Source organism: Moschus berezovskii, chromosome 2, assembly GCF_049115385.1.
Source record: "Moschus berezovskii isolate FMDL1 chromosome 2, NW_MosBer_1.0, whole genome shotgun sequence".
In the NCBI taxonomy this organism is placed as follows: domain Eukaryota; kingdom Metazoa; phylum Chordata; class Mammalia; order Artiodactyla; family Moschidae; genus Moschus; species Moschus berezovskii.
Window position 1 is genome coordinate 22,438,291 of NC_142461.1, and position 21,633 is coordinate 22,459,923.

The following is a 21,633-nucleotide window of genomic DNA, read 5'->3' on the forward strand; positions in this document are numbered from 1 at the left end:
TCTGTCAACCTGGAAAGTGAAACCTAGGAATGTGGGACTTCAGTGACAATTCCCCACATCTCATCCCATCAAACAAACGAGAACATACACTAGAACACTACCCAGTGCCAAAGTGATGAAGATTTCAAGAGTGTGTTTTCCACTTTTCTTGTGTTTCATTAGTGTGGTGCTAAATGGAGCTTTGAAGACTTCTAGAAAGCCTGCTGTGAACTACAAGTGCCACTTGTTACATGAAAAAAAGGCACTAAGCCTGCAAGTTGCAGTCATTTAAATGAGTCATTGAAAACACCACTAAAAAGCCATCACTGAGTCCTTTGAAAGAACAAAAACTGCTGGCAAGAAAGGACAGATCCTCTCAGGAAAAGAGCCACACAAATTCAGAAAGAGTTAAGCAGACATTCAAGAGACCTATATGTCAGCATTTTCTAGGCTTCTATCATCTCATAAGTCTGACCCGGGAAATCTGGAAAACCACCAGCACTGTCTTAGTGGTAAAGAAGCTGTCTGCAATGCAGAAGACCTAGGTTTGATCCCTGGGTTGGGAAGATCCCCTGGAGAAGGGAAAGGCTACCCACTTCAGTATTCTGGCCTGGAGAATTCCATGGACTGTGTAGTCCATGGGGTCACATGACTGAGTGACTTTCACTTTCACTAGGCATGGCCAGAACCCAGAAGGCTAAGATCTCTGCTCAGGGTCCCACTGGCTGAAATCGAGATGGCAGCCAGACTACATTTTTGGAGATTCTAGAAGAAACTCTGTTTCTAAGCTGAGTATTGTTGTTGGCAGAATTCAGATCCTGTAGTTATAGGACTGAAGTCTCTGTTTCCTTGCTGGCTTTTAGCCAGAGACTATGCTCAGTTGTTAGAGACCACCTGCACTCCTTGACTTTAAACACCCTAATGCTAGGAAAGACTGAGGGCAGGAGGAGAAGAGGACAACACAGGATGAGATGATTGGATGGCATCATCGACTCAGTGGACATGAGTTTGAGCAAACTCTGGGAGATAGTGAAGGACTGGGAAGCCTGGTAAGCTGCAGTCCATGGGATTGCAAAGACTCAGAAATGACTCGGTGACTGAACAACAACAAACAGCAACACGTTCCTGCCACATGGCCCCCTTGATCTTAAGGCCACCAATGGTACGAGAGTTCCAGGGAATAGCCAAGGTGAGTATACCAGGGAATGGAGAATCCTGGATAAAAATCTTGGACAAGATTCTACCCACCGCCTAAGACCAGTATTGCTATTCCCATTGTACAGATGAGAAAACTGTGTCTGTGAGAATGTATTAAATGTTGGCAGCACTGATATGAAGCCAATGTCTGTTTCCCTCTGAAGCCCATATTTTTCCAATATTTCATGCTGAGTCATAAAAGGCACATTCTAATTTTTATAAATGTCTTGTAAGGATTAGAAAGCTGGGCTAGTCACTGAGAAAAAGCAAAACCAAGTTTATGGCTGGCTCTGACTGGAACTTATTCAAGTTCCCAAACTGGAATTCTGACCTGGGAAACTTGTAAATTCCCCAACATAAAAAGCACATTCAACTTGTTTCTCCTCTCCCCTCAAATGCCCATAGGTTGCCTACATTAGTACAAAATCAGATACAGGCATCTTTAAATTGTTAGCACTGAACAATGAAATAACAGCAAATATTCTTTGTAGGACAGAAACACATTATTAAAATGTGCTAAACTGTTTCTTCCAGAGTTAAACAACTAATTACACAGATGATGCTCACGTGGTCGTCATGCCAGATTTTCTGTTTTCCAGAAAATACTCCTGTAAATCAGTACTGAGAAACATGTATGCAAGTCAAGAAGCAACAGTTAGAACCAGACACAAGAGTTTGAGCAAGCTTCGGGAGATGGTGAAGGACAGGGGGATAACAAAGAGTTGGACATGACTGAGCAACTGAACAACAACAAATCAGTGCTTACCTCATGGCATAAATAGAGGGAAACAGGCTGAGCTAGAGAACTGGAAACAAAATTGGTTGTAAGTAACATGAAGGAAGAGCTCCCCGTGTAGCAATAGTGGTAAAGAACCTGCCTGCCAATGCAGGAGACAAAACAGACACAGGGTCAATCCCTGGGTTGGGAAGATCCCCTGGAAGAGGGCATGGCACCCCACTCCAGTGTTCTTGCCTGGAGAATCCCATGGACAGAGGAGCCTAGTGGGCTTACAGTCCATGGGGTTGCAGAGTTGGACATGACTAAAGTGACTGAGCACATACAAAAAACATGAAATAAAGGACCGTTTCTGTTTTGTTCACCGCTGGATTTCCCTACAACCAAGTAGACACTCCAAGAATTGGCAGAATAAGTAAAGAAAAGAAAAGTTGAAAACTGTAATCAACCTTGGTAATCTTGAAAGAGGGATTTGCATTTTTTTAATTTTAAGGCAGTGACCCTAAAATGAACTTAGTCTTCCTTTGGTTCTGGCTCAACCTCACAGTTCAACTTTTTGAAGACACGTTGTGATTCCAAATGTTTCTGCACGTATTTCAAAATTTGATTCACAGGCATGACTCTAACAAATATATCTAGAAGGTAATATCAGAAACCAGGAGAACCATCCCAATTCATTGTCTTCTGAAGATAATCATGAAGCAATATAATAAATTAAGTGTTGAGAATTACTTGAAAGAAGAGTTTAAAACAAAAGAAAGTTAAGAACACTTAGTTTTGGAGGTGCGTGAGAAATGGTGAAGAGGGTTAAAAAGAACAGACTTCCAGTAAGTCCGGGGGATGGAATGTACAGCATGGTGACTACAGTTAATAATACTGTATTGCATACTTAAAAGCTGCTAAGAGAATAAATTCTAAAAGTTCTCATCACCAAAAAGTAGGTAATATGTATGGTGATGGATGCTAACTAGATTTATCGTGGTGATCATTATGCAACATATCCAAATATTGAATCCATATGTTGTACAGCTGAAACTAACATAATGCGTGCATGCTCAGTTGCTTCAGTTGTATCTGATTCTTTGCGACCTTATGGACTATAGGCCACCATGCTCCTCTGTCCATGGAATTCTCCAGGTAAGAATACTGGAATAGGTGGCCATGCCCTCCTCCAGAGGATCTTCCTATGTCTCAATATCTCCTGCACTGGCAGTCCAATTCTTTTCCACTAGCTCCACCTGGGAAGCACCAACTAACATAATGGTATACCTTAATTATACTTCAAAAAAAAAAAACTTAAGTTTTTTAATGGAGTCTAAAGTATAGAAACTCCTATACTTTGGCCACCTCATGTGACGAGTTGACTCATTGGAAAAGACTCTGATGCTGGGAGTGATTGGGGGCAGGAGGAGACGGGGATGGCAGAGAATGAGATGGCTGGATGGCATCACTTCCTCGATGGACATGAGTTTGGGTGAACTCCAGGAATTGGTGATGGACAGAGAGGCCTGGCGTGCTGTGATTCATGGGGTGGCAAAGAGTTGAACACGGCTGAGTGACTGAACGGAACAGAACAGAACAGAAAGTATAGAAATACTTGATTTAATAAAAATGTTTTCTTCATTATACTAAATATATTAATGTCATGCTATTATGAAGAGTTTATTACAACTAGAGAATATTTCTTTCTTTATTTGGGTCATTACATAAAATTTTAAGCCTAACATATAAGGTGTGTGTGTATGGCTTTTCTTTTCCTGTCTTACATATTTATTAATTTATTCGATTTTATTGGAGTGTAGTTGATTTACAGTGTTGTGTTAATTTCAGGTGATTCAGTGATGCACATACATATATTCATTCTTTTTTGGATTCTTTTCTCATATAAGTTATCACAGAATATTGAGTAGAGTTCCCTGTGCGATATAGAGGTCCTTGTTGGCTATCTATCATACATATGTGTATATGTTCATGCCAAACTCATGTTATCCCTCCCCCCACATATATTTCCCCTTCATTAACCATAGTTTGTTCCTGATGTCTGTAAGTCTGTTTCTGTTTGTAAACTATATGTCAATAAAAATGAAAAGATGGACAAATTTAGAAAGGTACAAACTTCCAAGATTGAAACAGGAAGAAATAGAAAATATGAACAGACCAATAACAGGTACTGAAATTGAAACAGTGATTTAAACACTTCCAACTAACAAAAGTCCAGGTCCAGATGGCTTCACAGGTGAATTCTCTGAAACATCTAGAGAAGACTTAATACCTATCTTTCTAAAATTTTCCCCAAAAAAATGCAGAAGAAGAAACACTCCCAAGGTCATTCTGCGAGGCCACTATCACCCTGATGCCAAAACCAGAAGAAGAAATCACAAAGAAAGAAAATTACAGACCAAGATGAGGGCTCCCCTGGTGGCTCAGATGGGGAAGAGTCTGCGTGCAATGCAGGAGATGGGGGTTCAAGTCCTGGATCAGGAAGATCCCCTGGAGAAGAGAAGGGCAACCCACTCCAGTATTCTTGCCTGGAGAATTCCATGGACAGAGGAGCCTGGCAGGCTACAATCCATGGGGTCACAAAGAGTTGGACATGACTGAGTGACTAACATTTTTATCACTGATGAACATAGATGCAAAATTCTCTGGAAAATACTAGCAAACTGAATCCAACAAAACGTTAAAAGGATCATACAACGTGATCAAGTAGGACTTATCCAGGGAATACATGGATTCTTCAATATCTGCAAATCAGTGTGAGACAACACATTAACAAACTGAAAAATAAAAACCATATGGTCATCTCAATGGACGCAAAAAAAGTTTTTGATAAAATTCAACACCCATTAATAATAAAATCTCTTCAGAAAGTGGGCAAAGAGGGAAACAACCTTTATATTTCTCCCATTTATTTTTAATATATGTGCTATGGGAAGATCCCCTGCAGAAGGGAATGGCAACCCACTCCAGTATTCTTGCCTGGAAAATCCCATGGACTGGCAGGCTACAGTTCACGAGGTAGCAGAGTCAGACGCCACTGAAGAAACTTAGCATGCACGCACATGAAACCAAAATTTCGTGTTATTCTGGCCCTTTAATAAGTCAGTTCAGTTCAGTTAATAAGTAAGTACATATTTAAGATCATATGAACTTACATTTGTGTAACACTTTCTTTTTACCATGCACGGTTGTGGGCATTAGCCAACTGTATGGTCATAAGGCTGTGAATGTGGTAGAATATGATTAGTTTTTGGTGCTTCATCATCATTTTAAAGGTGAAGAAACAGTCTCATTAGATCACTGTCTCAAAGCCAATGTTTGCTTATAGATTCTAAGTGCAGTCTCTTTCGCCTGCACCACAGAGCATCTTTGTGAATGACTCTATTAAGAAATGAAATACGTGTTGACCTCAACAATGGGAATGGAGAATGTGAGTTTGCACAATTACTGCTCTTTCCTGCATCCTATAGATGTAGTTGTCAGGTCTCTCATCCTTTCTAGTTAGCTCCTTTTACTTCGTCTAATCTTTCCTCAAACTCAGCAGGTATTACACTGAAGCAATAGAAAGAGCAATTAAAATATCTATTGCATATTTATGGTCAATTTATCTTCTCTACTGTATACATTTTGAAATGTGTCATTATGGAAGATTTTAAAATAGAATTGCAAATATATATTTTCAGTATGACACAATTACAATTTTTAAAAGCTAAATTATACTTTTCCTGGTATGTGATTTTTCTGTTTGTGTTCATCATTAAACTATTTCTTTCCTACTCTGAAAGCTGTTTTGCTACAAGGCCATTTCTTTTTTACTTTCATCCTCAGGGAAGTCATAATCCCTGATTTAAATAGAAGCTGGTTACCATGGAAATCATTCTAATGCCCCAGAATCAATATTTTGATTTTGCTGACATTTAATGTAAAAAGAAAAGACAAACTAAGATTTATAAAAGTCACTCTTCATCTCTGTTATAATTCTGAAAGCTAGAAAAATTGTAAAGAAAGCATATGCTCCATAATGAAGTCCAGTTAAATCACAATTATAAAGAGTTGAGGATTCATAAAAGAACAATCTGCATAGTTATATAATTTTGGCTTTGAGTACACACATATGAATGCATGCATTTGGACTCAAGATATTTTATTTCTCCCATCTTTGAACAGAGCTCTGATTCTCTCTTGTTATTGAAGTCATACCTTGGTAAAAGAGATTTGAATATATCCAGTTCTGCAGTTGCCTTTTGATTAGGTGCTCCAAAGAGAAGCTGAAATTTGCATTGAAAAATAATTCTTCTATAAAAGTTGACCATTTCTGCACTGAATCTTAATAGTCCATCTGGTCCATTGACCATCCTCAAAGAGGCACTACAGCTGAAGGCTCTTTAACCACCCTAGAAGTCCTTTTGAGGAGAGATGTTGAACTTGAACTTAGTGTTTAATAAGCCTTACCGACCATAAGGTAGTTTGCCAAGTCTGAGATAAGCCTTTGCTACTGCTTTAATTTACTCACTGTCTTCTCTTCTGCCTCAGAAGTAATAAAGATAACAGACTTCCTGTCTTCTCTTTGATAACGAGCTATTTAGAGCCTTAGAGCTTGAGATGGTGAAGGGATCTGAGAGACTTATGAGTTTCTTTATCTCAGGATTTAGCTACCTGAAGCATCTCAAATCAATGGTAATCAGTTCTGTCTTTAAGAAAATTGAATCACCACTCAAATGTTTCTTCTGTGGGACAATCATAAATTTCCACATGACCACTTTGAAGACCCCAAGCTACCCTCCCCAGGGAGGGGACTATTTTGAGATGTGTATGTTATACTGCTCCCAGGAGTGTTTCCAGCAGCGTTACCTAGCCTGATAACACACCCTTTACTGGCTGCTCACCTTGTCTGATTCCTTTTTGCCTCCCCTTCCAATGGTTCTTTTACCCCCCTCTATTTTTGAATCATTTTAGATTACATTCAGGCCCTCATCATTCAGAGACCATTGTTCTAAATCATAATTTGCTTTGGAAAACAATGCAATGTAATTGATTATGTAGTTTTCTGGCTGTACAAGTAAGAAGAGGTGACTTCTGGAAATAACCTCATAGACTATAAAGAGAAACGAAAGGCACCATATATCAATATCAGGGAAAACAAGAATAATATTTAAAATTTACAAAGCGCAGCTCTCTAGAGCCTTTTAGTTTATTAGCAAGTAAATTAAACACTATCTCTAAAACATCAGTATGTTACAAGTTGAAGGACATACTGATGACCTTGAATCATGAGAAAAAAAGACTCAGAATTCAAATCTGTTTCAACGTAGAGGAACAAAATTTACACAAACAAATAGACACCCCCCCCAACACACACACACAACCTTTCATTGCAGTGTGACTGATTACAGCAGAACAGACTGGAACCAATCTGGTGTGCTGAGTATTAATCACTCAGTCGTGTCTGACTGTGAGGCCCCATGGACTATAGCCTGCCAGGCTCCTATGTCCATGGAATTCTTCAGGCCACAATACTGGAGTGGGTTGCCATTCCCTTCTTGAGGGGATCTTCCTGACCCAGGGATTGAACCCAGGTCTCCTGCATTGCAGGCAGATTCTTTACAATCTGAGCCACCAGGGAAGCCCAACTAAGACTTCATCAAAGAGATAACAATTGCATAAAGTACCATGATGTACATGCCCTCCCTTAAAAATGGCGTTTCCCAACAAACTGAATGCCATGGAAAATAATCACAAGAAAACAAGTGAAAATATAAAGCACAAAACTGTGCAGTAGGAATTCAATTTTGTAAATATGCACAAATGCATATTATTCACACATATAATCTCGCACACATACCCATAATTGTGATGTATTTCTGACTGTATATGAAGTAGGAGAAACTGAGCCTAAGTGGAGATTTTCCCTGAAGTAAGTATGGGTTAGCTCAGTCTCCAGACATTTATTTGTATTTTTCAATATTCTCTGAAGCTTTTGCTTTTTGGCTAAATATGCCCTTGAACATGATACAGGTGAAAGGAGAGATGACGATATTAGAAGAGATGGAATATGCTTCATGGGTAACTATACCGTAGGCTAGGTTTACGTTTCTGTGGGAGGATTAGACCACAAGATGAGGGAGCTTTTGTGAAGGACTGGGGAGCCTAAGTGACAAAGCAACCTGCCCAGTTAAGGAAAGGACCAACTGGGGTCTAGTCTTTGTTGCAAGCTATTGGGAAACTTGGAATACCAGGTGCTCACATGAGCCATTGGGGAAGAATGTCAGGGACAGACAGGGTAAGAGGAAGACCATGGGACCTGGAGGAGACATGCTCTCAAGCCAGTCACTGTCAGCACTGGACGCCCTGAAGCATCTTTGACAACTGACACACAACGATCTGAATGCACTTGTATCAAAACTCACTTGGGACCATTCGCCTTCCAAGGGACTCTCGGGAAAATTTCAGGAAAGCTGAAACTGATTTATTCAAGCAAGGCTAAAGTACCAGTGAGATCTGGGGTTAATCTGACCTAATTTATAATTATAGACCAACAAAGAGACTAAGATATATTTGATTTATGTACTTCATGGCTGAGAAAAAAATGTAGATATGGTAAAAACAGAAGACAGGGATTGAAGTTGAGGCTACAGATGTACACACACACATGCATAAATTCAAATTCACTGGAAGTACACCAAAATGATTAAGGAATGATATTTCTAAAGATGATTATGATTTTTCTTTTTTATATTTTCTGGCATTACAAAGCCCCCCGTTATGATTTCATGATGCGTGCAATTGTGCTAAGTTTCTCAGTCGTGTCCCACACTTTTACAACCCTATGGACTGCAGTCTGCCAGGCTTCTCTGTCCAGGGGATTCTGCAGGCAAGAATACTGGAGTGAGTTGCCATTCTCTCCTCCAGGGGATCTTCCCCACCCAGGGATACAACCTGCCTCTCACCTCTCCTGCAATGGCAAGTGAGTTCTTTACCACTAGAACCACCTGGGAATCTCATGATACTTCTATAATTATACAAGTAATAGGAATAAAAGCAAGAAAATATAGATTTTAGATATACTGCTAGGCAAAATAATTTCCTAATGATTCAAAGCCCCTTAAAGGGGGCTAGAAAACTCACGTCCTTTTTGGGTGATATAAATTAAATATATTGGGGGGGGGGGTGTCATTTGGCAACACTCCAATGAATAGCCATCGCCCCTGGATTCTTCTTTTCTAAGACTTAAGGTGGAGGAGACAAGATCAAGTGACCCAGGGAGGAAGGCAAATGCTGGTGGGTATGCGGACGCGGACATTTGGTGTGAAGCCTTTCTCTAGGTGAAATGGGCCAGGCCGGTTTTACCTTCGGTCCGCTCGGAGGGGCCTTTCCCGCTCTTACTGGCCGCTGTACTGTTGACCGTCTCAGATGACGTGCTCAGCTTGGTACTGGGGTCCCTCTTGGGTTTGGGGGGTGGCTGTCTCCGGGAGCCACAGCTGCTGTCGTCGTCTGTGCCCCCGACCGAATGCAGCGACTGCGACCTGACGGAGAAGCCACTGGTGCAAGGGTGGGGCAGCCGGTCCTGGGGCGCGGGCATTGTCATGAATCCCATGCGGAAATGTTTGCCCACGTAAGTTCCTTCGTGGCCTCGCCCCACTTCTCCACCTATGCTGTAAGAGAAAGACGAAAGCGGTGCCAGGTGAGCCAAGATGGGCAATGTCATGGGCACAAGTATATCTATAACTGATGCAATTCACATTTTAACTGGAGACTGGTAAAGAAACGTTTCCAACAGCGTGAACATATTCTATACTTTTGCATTCAATATGATATTAAAGCAATATGATTTGACTGTAATCAGAAATTCTGTGATATTCAGACACTCAAAAATTTAGTATTCTAAAAAAAAAAAAAAAAAAGCCCAAAACTACCACATAGAACATTTTATCTTCAATTGTCTTTCTTTACTTTCAGGCAAATCTTGTTAGATGCTTACTCCTTGGAAAAAAGTTATGATCAACCTAGACAGAACATTAAAAAACAGAAACATTACTTTGCCAACAAAGGTCCATCTAGTCAAGGCTATGGTTTTTCCAGTAGTCATGTATGGATGTGAGACTTGGACTATAAAGAAAGCTGAGTGCAGAAGAATTGATGTTTTGAACTGTGGTGCTGGAGAAGACTCTTGAGAGTCTTGGACTGCAAGGAGATTCAACCAGTCTATCCTAAAGGAGATCAGTCCTGGGTGTTCATTGGAAGGACTGATGTTGAAGCTGAAACTCCAATACTTTGACCACCTGATGCAAAGAGCTAACTCATTTGAAAAGACCCTGATGCTGGGAAAGATTGACGGCAGAAGAAGGGGACGACAGAGGATGAGCTGGTTGGATGGCATCACTGACTCAATGGACATGAGTTTGGGTAAACTCAGGAGTTCGTGATGGACAGGGAGGCCTGGCGTGCTGCAGCCCATTGGGTCGCAAAGAGTCGGATATGACTGAGCAACTGAACTGAACTGAGATCTTGTCAGTGGCTTAAAAAGGAAACAAGAATCTGTGACAATGACTCTCAGACGGCTTTTTCAGAAAAATTTTCTTGGTGTACAGTTAATTTAAAATGTTATGGTAGTTTCAGGTGTGTAGCAAAGTGAATCAATTATGCATATACATATATCCACACATTTTTAAGATTAATTTCCCGTATAGGCCATTATATTGTGTCGAGTTCCCTGTGCTGTACAATAGGTCCTTATTAGTTATCTATTTTATATATACTTGGAGAAGTAAATGCCAACCCACTCCAGTATGCCTGCCTGGAGAATTCCATGGACAGTAGAGCCTGGCAGACTGCAGTCCATGTGGTCGCAAAGAGTTGGACACGACTGAGCAATTTTCATTCACTTCACTTATATATACTAGTACATATATGTTGTAGACTGCCCTTTGACGCATGACTGAGGTCGAGGGGGCAGCAATTGAAACTCTTTTCTACTTCACAAGATCATCCCTACTTTTACCTAGTTAGCATGCAGGGAAAAACAGAACAAAGAGCAACCACAAAGGGGGATCCGTTACGAATACAAGAAGAGAGAGACAGGAAGGGGGAGGAAGTGAAGGAAGGAAGGAGGAAAGGAAGGAAGAAGAAAAAGAAAGGGTGGGAAGTACTTGCTTAAACCAGTGAAATAATGGTCAGTCTCCCTTCAGTTTCCAGAATCCTTTGATTACACTAGTAACTTCCGTTCCATCGCTCAGTCGTGTCCGACTCTATGCGACCCCGTGGACTGTAGCCTACCAGGCTTCTCCGTCCATGGGATTCTCCAGGCAAGAATACTGGAGTGGGTTACCGTTTCCTTTTCCAGGGGATCTTCCCGACCCAGGGATCGAACCCGGGTCTCCCACGTTGGAGGCAGACGCTTTAACCTCTGAGCCACCAGGGAAGCCCAACTTAGTTCTACTAATAAATTAGTAGAGCGGCCGGGAGTGGCTGGGAGGAGCTACCCCACACCCAAGCTCAGGGGCAGTGGCCAAGAGGAGCTACCCCATGTCCAAGGTAAGGAGCAGCCCTGAAGGGATACCCCACGTCCAAGGTAAGAGAAACCCAAGTTAGATGGTAGGCGCTGAGAGGGGGCATCAGAGGGCAAACAGACTGAAACCACAATCACAGACAGCTAGCCAATCTGATCACACAGACCACAGCTTGTCTAACTCAATGAAACTAAGCCATGCCATCCATGTAGGGCCACCTAAGATGGATGGGTCATGGTGGAGAGGTCTGACAGAATGTGGTCCACTGGAGAAGGGAATAGCAAACCACTTCAGTATTCTTGCCTTGAGAACCCCATGAACAGTGTGGAAAGGCAATAAGATAGGACATTGAAAGATGAACTCCCCAGGTCGGTAAGTGCCCAATATGCTACTGGAGGTCACTGGAGAAATAACTCCAGAAAGAATGAAGGGATGGAGTCAAATCAAAAACAACACCCAGCTGTGGGTGTGACTGGTGATAGAAACAAGGCCCCATGGTATAAAGAGCAATATTGCAAAGGAAGCTGGAATGTTAGGTCCCTGAATCAAGGCAAATTGGAAGTGGTCAAACAGGAGATAGCAAGAGGGAACTTCGACATTCTAGGAATCAGCAAACTAGGATGGACTGGAATGGGTGAATTTAACTCAGATGACCATTATATCTACTACTGTGAGCAAGAATCCCTTAGAAAAAATGGAGTAGCCTTCATAGTCAACAACAGAGTCTGAAATGCAGTACTTGGATGCAAGCTCAAAAATGACAGAATGATTTCTGTTCATTTCCAAGGCAAACCATTCAATATCATGGTAATTCAAGTCTACGACACGACCAGTAATGCTGAAGAAGCTGAAGTTGAATGGTTCTGTGAAACCTACAAGGCTTTTTAGAACTAACACCCCAAAAAGATGTCCTTTTCATTATAAGGGATTAGAATGCAAAAAAATAGGAAGTCAAGAGATACCTGGAGTAACAGGGAAATTTGGCCTTGGAATACAGAATGAAGCAGGGCAAAGGTTAGCAGAGTTTTGCCAAGAGAACCCACTGGTCATAGCAAACACCCTCTTCCAACAACACAGGAGAAGACTCTACACATTGACATTACCAGATGATCAACACCGAAATGAGATTGATTATATTCTTTGCAGCCAAAGATGAAGACACTCTATACAATCAGCAAAAACAAGGCGGGAGCTGACTATGACACAGATCATGAACTCCTTATTGCCAAATTCAGACTTAAATTGAAGAAAGTGGATACAACCACTAGACCATTCAGGTATGACCTAAATCAAATCCCTTATGATTATACAGTGGAAGTGAGAAATAGATTAAAAGAATTAGATCTGATAGACAGAGAGCCTGATGAACTACGGACGGAGGTTGGTGACATTGTACGGAAGATAGGGATCAAGATCATCCCCAAGAAAAAGAAATGCAAAAAAGCTAAATGGCTGTCTGAGGAGGCCTTGCAAATAGCTGTGAAAAAAAGGAAAGCAAAAAGCAAAGGAGAAAAGGAAAGATATGGAAAGATATACCCATTTGAATGCAGAGTTCCAAAGATAGCAAGGAGAGATAAGAAAGCCTTCCTCAGAGATCAATACAAAGAAATAGAGGAAAACAAGAGAATGGGAAAGACTAGAGATCAGAGATCTCTTCAAGAAAATTAGAGATACCAAGGGGATATTTCACGAAAAGATGGGCTCAATAAAGGACAGAATTCGTATGGACCTAACAGAAGCAGAAGATATTAAGGAGAGGTGGCAAGAATACACAGAACTCTACAAAAAAGATCTTCATGCCCCAGATAATCATGATGGTGTGATCACTCAGCTAGAGCCAGACATCCTGGGATGTGAAGTCAAGTGGGCCTTAGGAAGTATCACTATGAACAAAACAAGTGGAGGTGATGGAATTCCAGTTGAACTATTTCAAATCCTGAAAGATGATGCTGTGAAAGTGCTGCACTCAATATGCCAGAAAACTTGGAAAACTCAGCAGTGGCCACAGGACTGGAAAAGGTCAGTTTTCATTCCAATCCCAAAGAAAAGCAATGCAGAAGAATGCTCAAACTATCACACAATTGCACTCATCTCACAAGTTAGTAAAGTAATTCTCAAAATTCTCTAAGGCAGGCTTCAGCAAACATAAACCATGAACTTCCAGCTGTTCAGGCTGGTTTTAGAAAAGGCAGAGGAACCAGAGATCAAATTGCCAACATCCACTGGATCATCGAAAAAGCAAGAGAGTTCCAGAAAAACATCTATTTCTGCTTTTTGAGTATGCCAAAACCTTTGACTGTGTGTGTCACAATAAACTGTGGAAAATTCTTCAAGAGATGGGAAAACCAGACCACATGACCTGCCTCTTGAGAAAGTTGTATGCAGGTCAGGAAGCAACAGTTAGAACTGGACGTGGAACAACTGTCTTCTTCCAAATAGGAAATGGGGTACGTCAAGGCTGTACATTGTCACCCTGCTTATTTAACTTATATGCAGAGTACATCATGAGAAACACTGGGCTGGAAGAAGCACAAGCTGGAATCAAGATTTCCAGGAGAAATATCAATAACCTCAGATATGCAGATGACACCACCCTTATGGCAGAAAGTGATGAAGAACTAAAGAGCCTCTTGATGAAAGTGAAAAAGGAGAGTGAAACAGTTGGCTTAAAGCTCCACATTCAGAAAACTAAGATCCTGGCATCCGGTCCCATCACTTCATGGCAAATAGATGGGGAAACAGTGGCTGATTTTATTTTTGGGGGCTCCAAAATCACTACAGATGGTGATTGCAGCAATGAAATTAAAAGACACTTACTCCTTGGAAGGAAAGTTACGACCAACGTAGACAGCATATTAAAAAGCAGAGACATTACTTTGTCACCAAGGTCCATCTAGCCAAGGCTATGGTTTTTCCAGTGGTCACGTATGGATGTGAGACTTGGACTAAAAAGAAAGCTGAGCACAGAAGAATTGATGCTTTTGAGCTGTGGTGTTGGGGAAGACTCTTAAGAATCCCTTGGACTGCAAGGAGATCCAACCAGTCCATCCTAAAGGAGATCAGTCCTGGGTGTTTATTGGAAGGACTGATGTTGAAGCTGAAACTCCAATACTTTGGCCCCTGATGCGAAGAGCTGACTCATTTGAGAAAACCCTGATGCTGGGAAAGATTGAGGGCAGGTATAGAAGGGGACGACAGAGGATGAGATGGTTAGATGGCATCACCGACCAAATGAACATTGGTTTGGATGGGCTCCAGGAGTTGGTGATGGACAAGGTGGCTTGTTGTGCTGTGGTTCATGGGGTCGCAAAGAGTCAGACAGGACTGAGTGACTGAACTGAACTAATAAATTAGCCACACTGAATAAAATAAAGGGATGAAGTTGAAATCTCATCCAATTCTGGAACAGTTCTAAATACTTCATAAACATCCGAAGTATGAAAGGTATCCAAATGTTAGTTCCTAAGTTTTACATAGGAATGTTTGAACAAAAAATTTAAAATATATAAGAAATCTCTCTGTTTGAAGCTCAACTCATCATAGAGAAAATAACCTGCCGGGAGCCAGCGAGGGAAATCCTACCCATGGCAAAGGTCAACTGGGGAAGAGGCCTGACGGGCAAAGGCTAATCAGGGCTCGAGGAACCCCCTGGACTTACCTGAGCATCTACCCCAAAGAAAACTGGAGTCTGACTGCTTTACTATCTTACGCCTCTTACCAAGTCCTCTAATACTTACAGGGGCTTCCCCCCAACCACCTTTCTCTGAAAACATTAATTCAGAGCTGTAGTTTAAAAGTTCTCCTCGGCTTAATAGGAGTGTTCCAATCCAAGCCCCTCTGATAGCTTTCTAACTTGCATGACAAGTTTGTCCGGGCTCCTAAAATACAGGAATCTGTTGAAGAAGTTAAAATCACTAGAATAGTACTAGAAAAGATTTCATTGTTAAATCAATGCTTGCTGCAGTTTCCTCTATCTATTGTATTCTTGGAAATATATTAATCCTTTGATTTAACCACATCAGATCTTAAGCTAATAAATTCCTTTCTTGCAGCTCACTACACCGGTGCCTTATAGGAATGTAACTTTGTTATGTGTCTACCACCTAACTTTAGGAAAGTCACCTTAAAAGAAAAGTCTTTTACTTGCTAACTAACCTATTGTCAGGAGAGAGGGCCATAAAACTGTTAGCAGGCCCCCTGGCCAGAAGATGATGTAAATCACCTAAAACTTTTATCACACAAAAATAAGCCCTGATCCTGATAAGGGTCAAGACTGCTGACCCCACGCGATTTTGGTGTGAATCTATACCTCCCTTTCTCTGTTTCTTATGCGCATAACTTAGGGTATAAAAGCAGCACTGGAAAATAAAGTTTTGGGCCTTGCTCACTGAAGCTTGGTCTCCCCATGTCGTTCTTTCTCTTTTTCCATCCTTTTCTCTATTCTCCTTTTTCTGGTTGAGATCCTTGGAGCACTGGGCCCTCTGAGTTTACTTATCTGCCTGGGCTTCTAAGACCCACTCGAGGGGGTGCCCTGGTGGGGTGCCTCAAGTGATTCGAGAGGGCGCCTGCGGCCTACGTAAACAGAGCAAGCCCCGTGCTGGGGTTTTATTGGTTTCCAGCGTAAACCAAGGAATCATCAGCCCCTGTCTCTCTCTCTCTTTCTCTCTCTCTCTCTGACGCCGACGCCGTTCATCCCGAGGATACCCTGGGTCATATCGGGGCTGGACCCCGATAATAACCCTTAGGCCTTTTTCTATGCTATTAAGTAATGTTGACTCTTTTATGAATAAAAAGGACATAAATGTCAATGTGAATTTTTAAAAGATGTTTTTCTAGAGTTTTCCCCATTTATGCTCATTCATCAATAGAGGGAATAAAATGAAGTATTGTTAGAAATATTTGATATTCTTAGACATGTATGAGGTATAAAAAGTATCCTTGAGAATATGAATTTTGGAAGCCTCCTGAATCTACCTTTCCAAACATAAGTTTATTTATGCCTTTTAAAAATTTATTTCTTTAAATTTCATTTATTTGTTCATTTATTCTGGCTGTGCCATGCAGCATGCAGAATCTTATTTCTCTCACCAGGAATCGAGCCCCTGTCCCTCGCAGTGGAAGTTGGAGTCTTAACCACTGGATCACCAGGGAAGTCCTAATTTTAATTTTAGTTGTCTCTTCATTGTATCTTTCATGACTCTAAGGTTTGTCATACATTTTAATTCCAGTAGGAACAATAATGGTAAATGAGCCTTTTTTCCATCTTCAGTGAAGCAGTTATGACAGTTATATGACCCTTGAGAATAGAGCCAGAAAGGATTCAACTAGTGCATGTGACTCTGATTCTGGCATTTAATTCTGATCACAATTTGCTATTCAGTCAAAAATGTTTTTTATATTTATTTCATATTTTTCTGAGTATTTTGAGTTGATGGACTCTAGACACACTGTCTTTGCAAAACAAAATAAAGGAATGTCAGTGTACTGTCCAGAGAAGTTGATATCTACAAACATGAATGAAATCAAGCAAATGACTAGGTGGAAGTTTTCACATCGTAGTGATCAGTCTCCTAAATCCATTCAGTGTCATCATGCATTTCACTTTCTGTGCTTTCTTCTAGAACATCAGTCAAAAAATAAGCAAGAATAAATTCAAATGGAACAGTTTGTCAAAAATCAGTAAAAATTTAAGGCAGAAGTGGTAGAGGGTGGATCAGGGTGTGATGGAATGGGAAGGTTTGTCATTGGTTTGTGATGATTGTGACCTTAATCTTTCTCATGGAAGATGAAACATTTGATCTCATCTAACTTTGCCTCAGTCATTCTATGCGTCTTTTCCTTACTTCCACTGCCATATCACTGAACAAAAGGTACTTTGAGGATTTATTTAGACAGTCATTCCCAGGAACATATCCACGTGAGGGGATTTATGCATGTGTTAATGCACACAGGCATTTATGAGAGTATAATTGTATCAGGAATTATTGTATGTAGGAATAATTGTATCAGCAATTTCTCTGTTACTTTTGACCTAAATAGCTCAAAACCTAAATACGTACCTTTCCCAGACAGATAATTAGCTCTGCTGCTTCATTTCAAAATTACCTTTTTCAGCATAATACAGTTTTCTCTAACTCTCTACCCTTTTGCTCATGTATGTCATGTATACACACATAGACACACATGCATACACACAAATACACATACACACTAACAACTTTTCCAAAGAGAAACCCAGTGTATGCTTTACACAATGGTAGGTCTCAGGTCACATTTCATTTGACCAGGCTGTAAATGCAGGATGAAGATATGGGGCTAAGATAAGTCTGATAGAAAGGCCATTATCCAAGGCTAAAGTTGAGCAATAAAAGTTATGGTACATTTAGGTTCAAGAGACCGGCAAAGACAATTAGTCTAAAGCAAATTGAAGACTATGGAATATAACATACAACTAACTCCTGAATGTATGAGAGGACTATGTGTAGTTTTTAAGATATGCAAATCTCTGGACCCATACTAATGACAACTACTGAGTAATATTTGTTGAATCAGTATCTCTGTAGCCAATGAACCAAATTCTGTAGCCAATAATTTCTTAAAAACTATATCCAGATGTCTCTGATGTAGTCAATCTGAAGACCCCCAGCAATATTAAGAACAATACTTAGAGATATTTATAATAGATGTCTGTTAGTTAGAAACAGGGAGGGAGACACAGGTATTAGAAATCAAGCAAAGGTGACTTGCCAGAGACCAGGGAAAATATCACAGATAAGACAAGGTACCATGCGTTAGTAAGATCTCGTTAGGTTATCCTGAAGTAACAAATAATCCCCAATTCTTAGTCATTTTTAACTAAGTTATTTTTAACAACACAGGTTTATTTTTTGCTTGTATTCTTTGGGTTGGCTGTGCATCAGCTGTGGCTCTACTCCACATGTCTTCTTCATTCTAGGAACTAACCCCTACTGGGATATGTTCTCATGGCAGAAAGAGAAAAACACTCACTGAACCACACAGTTGGCCTCCAAAATCACTGCAGATGATGACTGCAGCCATGAAATTAAGACACTTGCTCCTTGGAAGAAAAGTTATGACCAACCTAGGCAGCATATTGCAAAACAGAGACATTACTTTGCCAACAAAGGCCCATCTAGTCAGAGCTATGGTTTTTCCAGTAGTCATGTATGGATGTGAGAGTTGGACTCTAAAGAATGCTGAGTGCCAAAAAAATTGATGTTTTTTTAACTGTGGTGTTGGAGAAGACTCTTGAGAGTCCCTTGGACTGCAAGGAGATCAAACCAGTCCATCCTAAAGGAAATCAGTCCTGAATATTCCTTGGAAGGACTGATGTTGAAACTGAAACTCCAATACTTTGGCCACCTGATGCGAAGAACTGACTCATTGGAAAAGAGTCTGAAGCTAGGGAAGAGTGAAGGCGGGAGGAGAAGGGGACGACAGAGGATGAGATGGTTGGATGGCATCACCGACTGGATGGACATGAGTTTGAGTAAACTCTGGGAGTTGGTGATGGACAGAGAGGCCTGGCATTCATGGGGCTGCAGAGTCGGACACAACTGAGCGGCTGAACTGAACTGAACCACACAGTGTCTCTCAAAGCTTCTGCTCAGATGGGGTATATATCATGAACTCACATTCATTGGCTAAAAGCACTTATGGACAAGCTTGATGTTGATGGGGTGAGGACTGAATCTCCACAACAGAAAAACACTGCAAATTATGTGACCATACATGGGGACGTATAATCCTCTCCGAGGTAGAGGGCCAAGCACTGGTACAGCACCTGTGGTATATGCCTCTGAGATCTGTCTTCAAGAGGAGACTTGACGTTAGGAATTAAGGTAGCTGACAACCAGCAACCCATTGAGGGATTTTGTGCTTCTTACCCCCATAACTCTGGTCTTTACTGAGTTAGAAGTTCTGGTTTTCAAAGAAGGCACTCTTTCTAGACGACACAGTAAGGATCTCATGGAACATCAAAGCTGCCTCCTAAGTAATTTGAGCTCTCTTTGTATACTGGCCAGCAGGCGAGAAGACAAGGTATCCATTATGGAAGAGGTCATGGACCCTAATCAATAGGAGAAGGTGCACCTACTCTTACAAGACAGGGCAGAGAGAAAAATGTGTGGGACATCCTTGAATACTCCCTTGCCCAGTATGGCTTTGAAAGGTCACATGCAGCAACCTAGCAAGAGAAGGTTTTGTTTACCAGACATCCCAACCTCTCATTAAATTAGTCTCACTACTAAGTGAGTGACAGAGACCAGCAAAGGTATTAGCTGAGTGTGAGAGTGAGGTGAATTTAGAATAAGTGTGGGAGGAGGGAGATAATGAGAATTAATTGCAGCCCCTATATGAAATGAGTGGGGTTCCCAGGTGGCACTAGTAGTAAAGAACCTACTGGAGGAGGAGACATAAGAGACCCAGGTTCGATCCCTGAGTTGGGAAGATCCCCTGGAAGGCATGGCAACCTATTCTAGTATTCTTGCCTAGAAATTCCCATAAACAGAGGAGCCTGGCAGGCTACAGTCCATAGGGTTGCAAAGAGTTGGACATGACTTAAGTGACTTGGCATGCATTTGAACTGGAGGGAAGGGGCCTATAGCTGATCATACCAACTGTTCCTTTGTAAGTTTCCCCTAAGGAAGTGTCCAATGGGAGCCGTGAAAGAGCTCGTCTCCAGATCTGCAGAAGAGCATCTGCTGAGCATAAGGGCTCAATTGTGGCAGCCATAAAATTTCTCCATGGACAGTGGTGAGCTGCCAGCCACCAGCCACAGAGTCTTCAAATCGGCTGCAGCATTTAGGTCAAGGCCACTCTGCCCATGGAAAGCTCTTGGCTAATGGTTGAGCATGTTGAGGTATGAGACTTGGCTATTTCTGCCTAGTGTGGGAGTCCTTGTGTCTGAGTTCTCCCATAGGACTCGCTGAGCCTGCCCCATAGGTGCATAGGTGCGTGATCTGAGGCTCTTCCTATCCAGTTATCTTTCCTTGCTCCTCTCCTCCCACAGGTGTGATGCTACACTGTGGCTTGAGGCCTTCCTGCCTTTTCCTGTTCCCTTCTTCTCTCAGGCATCCTCCTCAATAAATCTCTTATTCTAAATTCCATCTATCTTGGTGCCTGCATCCTGGAGGGCATGAACTGACATACTTGGGAACAATCATATAATCTCTGACATTTGGAAACCAATGAAGGAGGAAGGAGAAAGCCTAAAAACAGAAGTGAGACCCCAGAAATAAGAAATGCATGTGAAAACAGGGCAGACTCTTGCCTCAGACTGAGCATTTAAATGCTGGTTAGGGAAGTAAGAACCAACTCCAATACCAGAATACTTGGCTTGAAGTGAAAGTTATGTGGGCTGAAGAAGGCAGAGTCTTTTTGCAGTGAGACTCTAGTGCTCAAGATAGACTAGGCCTGACACATCTCATGTTATAAAAATACAAATAAGTTTCATAACCCTGAATTTAAACAAGTACACTTTTCTCACTCAATGAAGGTGATGGTGCGAGATCTAATTGTGTGTTGGTTAGTTTTTCTATTATAAAATAATTAATAATTAAATAAAGCACTACTTAAATCAATGGAGGTTGTTTTCCTGGAAGTTATGGATAAAATATTTGCATACTTCTCCAAACAAGTTATTGGCTTATGAACAGGCTGGACATGTGCTCTGGAATCACTGAGTTGTGGTTTCTATCCTCAGCTCCATCATTTAGCACCTCTCCTTAGGCTACTGATCCCAAAGACTATTTCCTTAAGAGATAGATAGTAGTACTGGCCCCATGGAATTATTATCAAGTTAACCTGAAATGCTACACTGAAGCATTTACCACATAGTCTGACATATAATAAGCTTCCCTGGGAGCTCAGCTGGTAAAACATCTGCCCTCAATGCAGGAGATTCCAGTTCAATTCCTGGGTCGGGAAGCTCCCCTGGAGAAGGGATAGGCTATCCACTCCAATGTTCTTGGGCTTCCCTCATGGTTCAGACAGTAAAGAATCCTCTTGCAATGTGGGAAACCTGGGTTCAATTCTTGTGTTGGAAGATCCCCTGGAGGAGGGCATGGCAACCCACTCCAATATTCTTGCCTGGAGAATCCCCATGGACAGAGAAGCCTGGCAGGATATAGTCTACGGGGTTGTAAAGAGTCAGACACAAAGGAGTGACTAAGCACAGCACTGACATATAATACC

The 21,633-nt window shown here is 41.3% G+C and overlaps 1 protein-coding gene across 1 annotated transcript in view; it reads right to left on the reverse strand.

Moving 5' to 3' along the window:
• Positions 1 to 21,633, reverse strand: part of NYAP2 (neuronal tyrosine-phosphorylated phosphoinositide-3-kinase adaptor 2) — a 154,059-nt gene that overhangs the window by 114,558 nt on the left and 17,868 nt on the right. Inside the window, 1 exon segment of the mRNA XM_088841221.1 lies at positions 9,260 to 9,564. Coding sequence (XP_088697347.1) covers positions 9,260 to 9,564 — 305 coding nt within the window.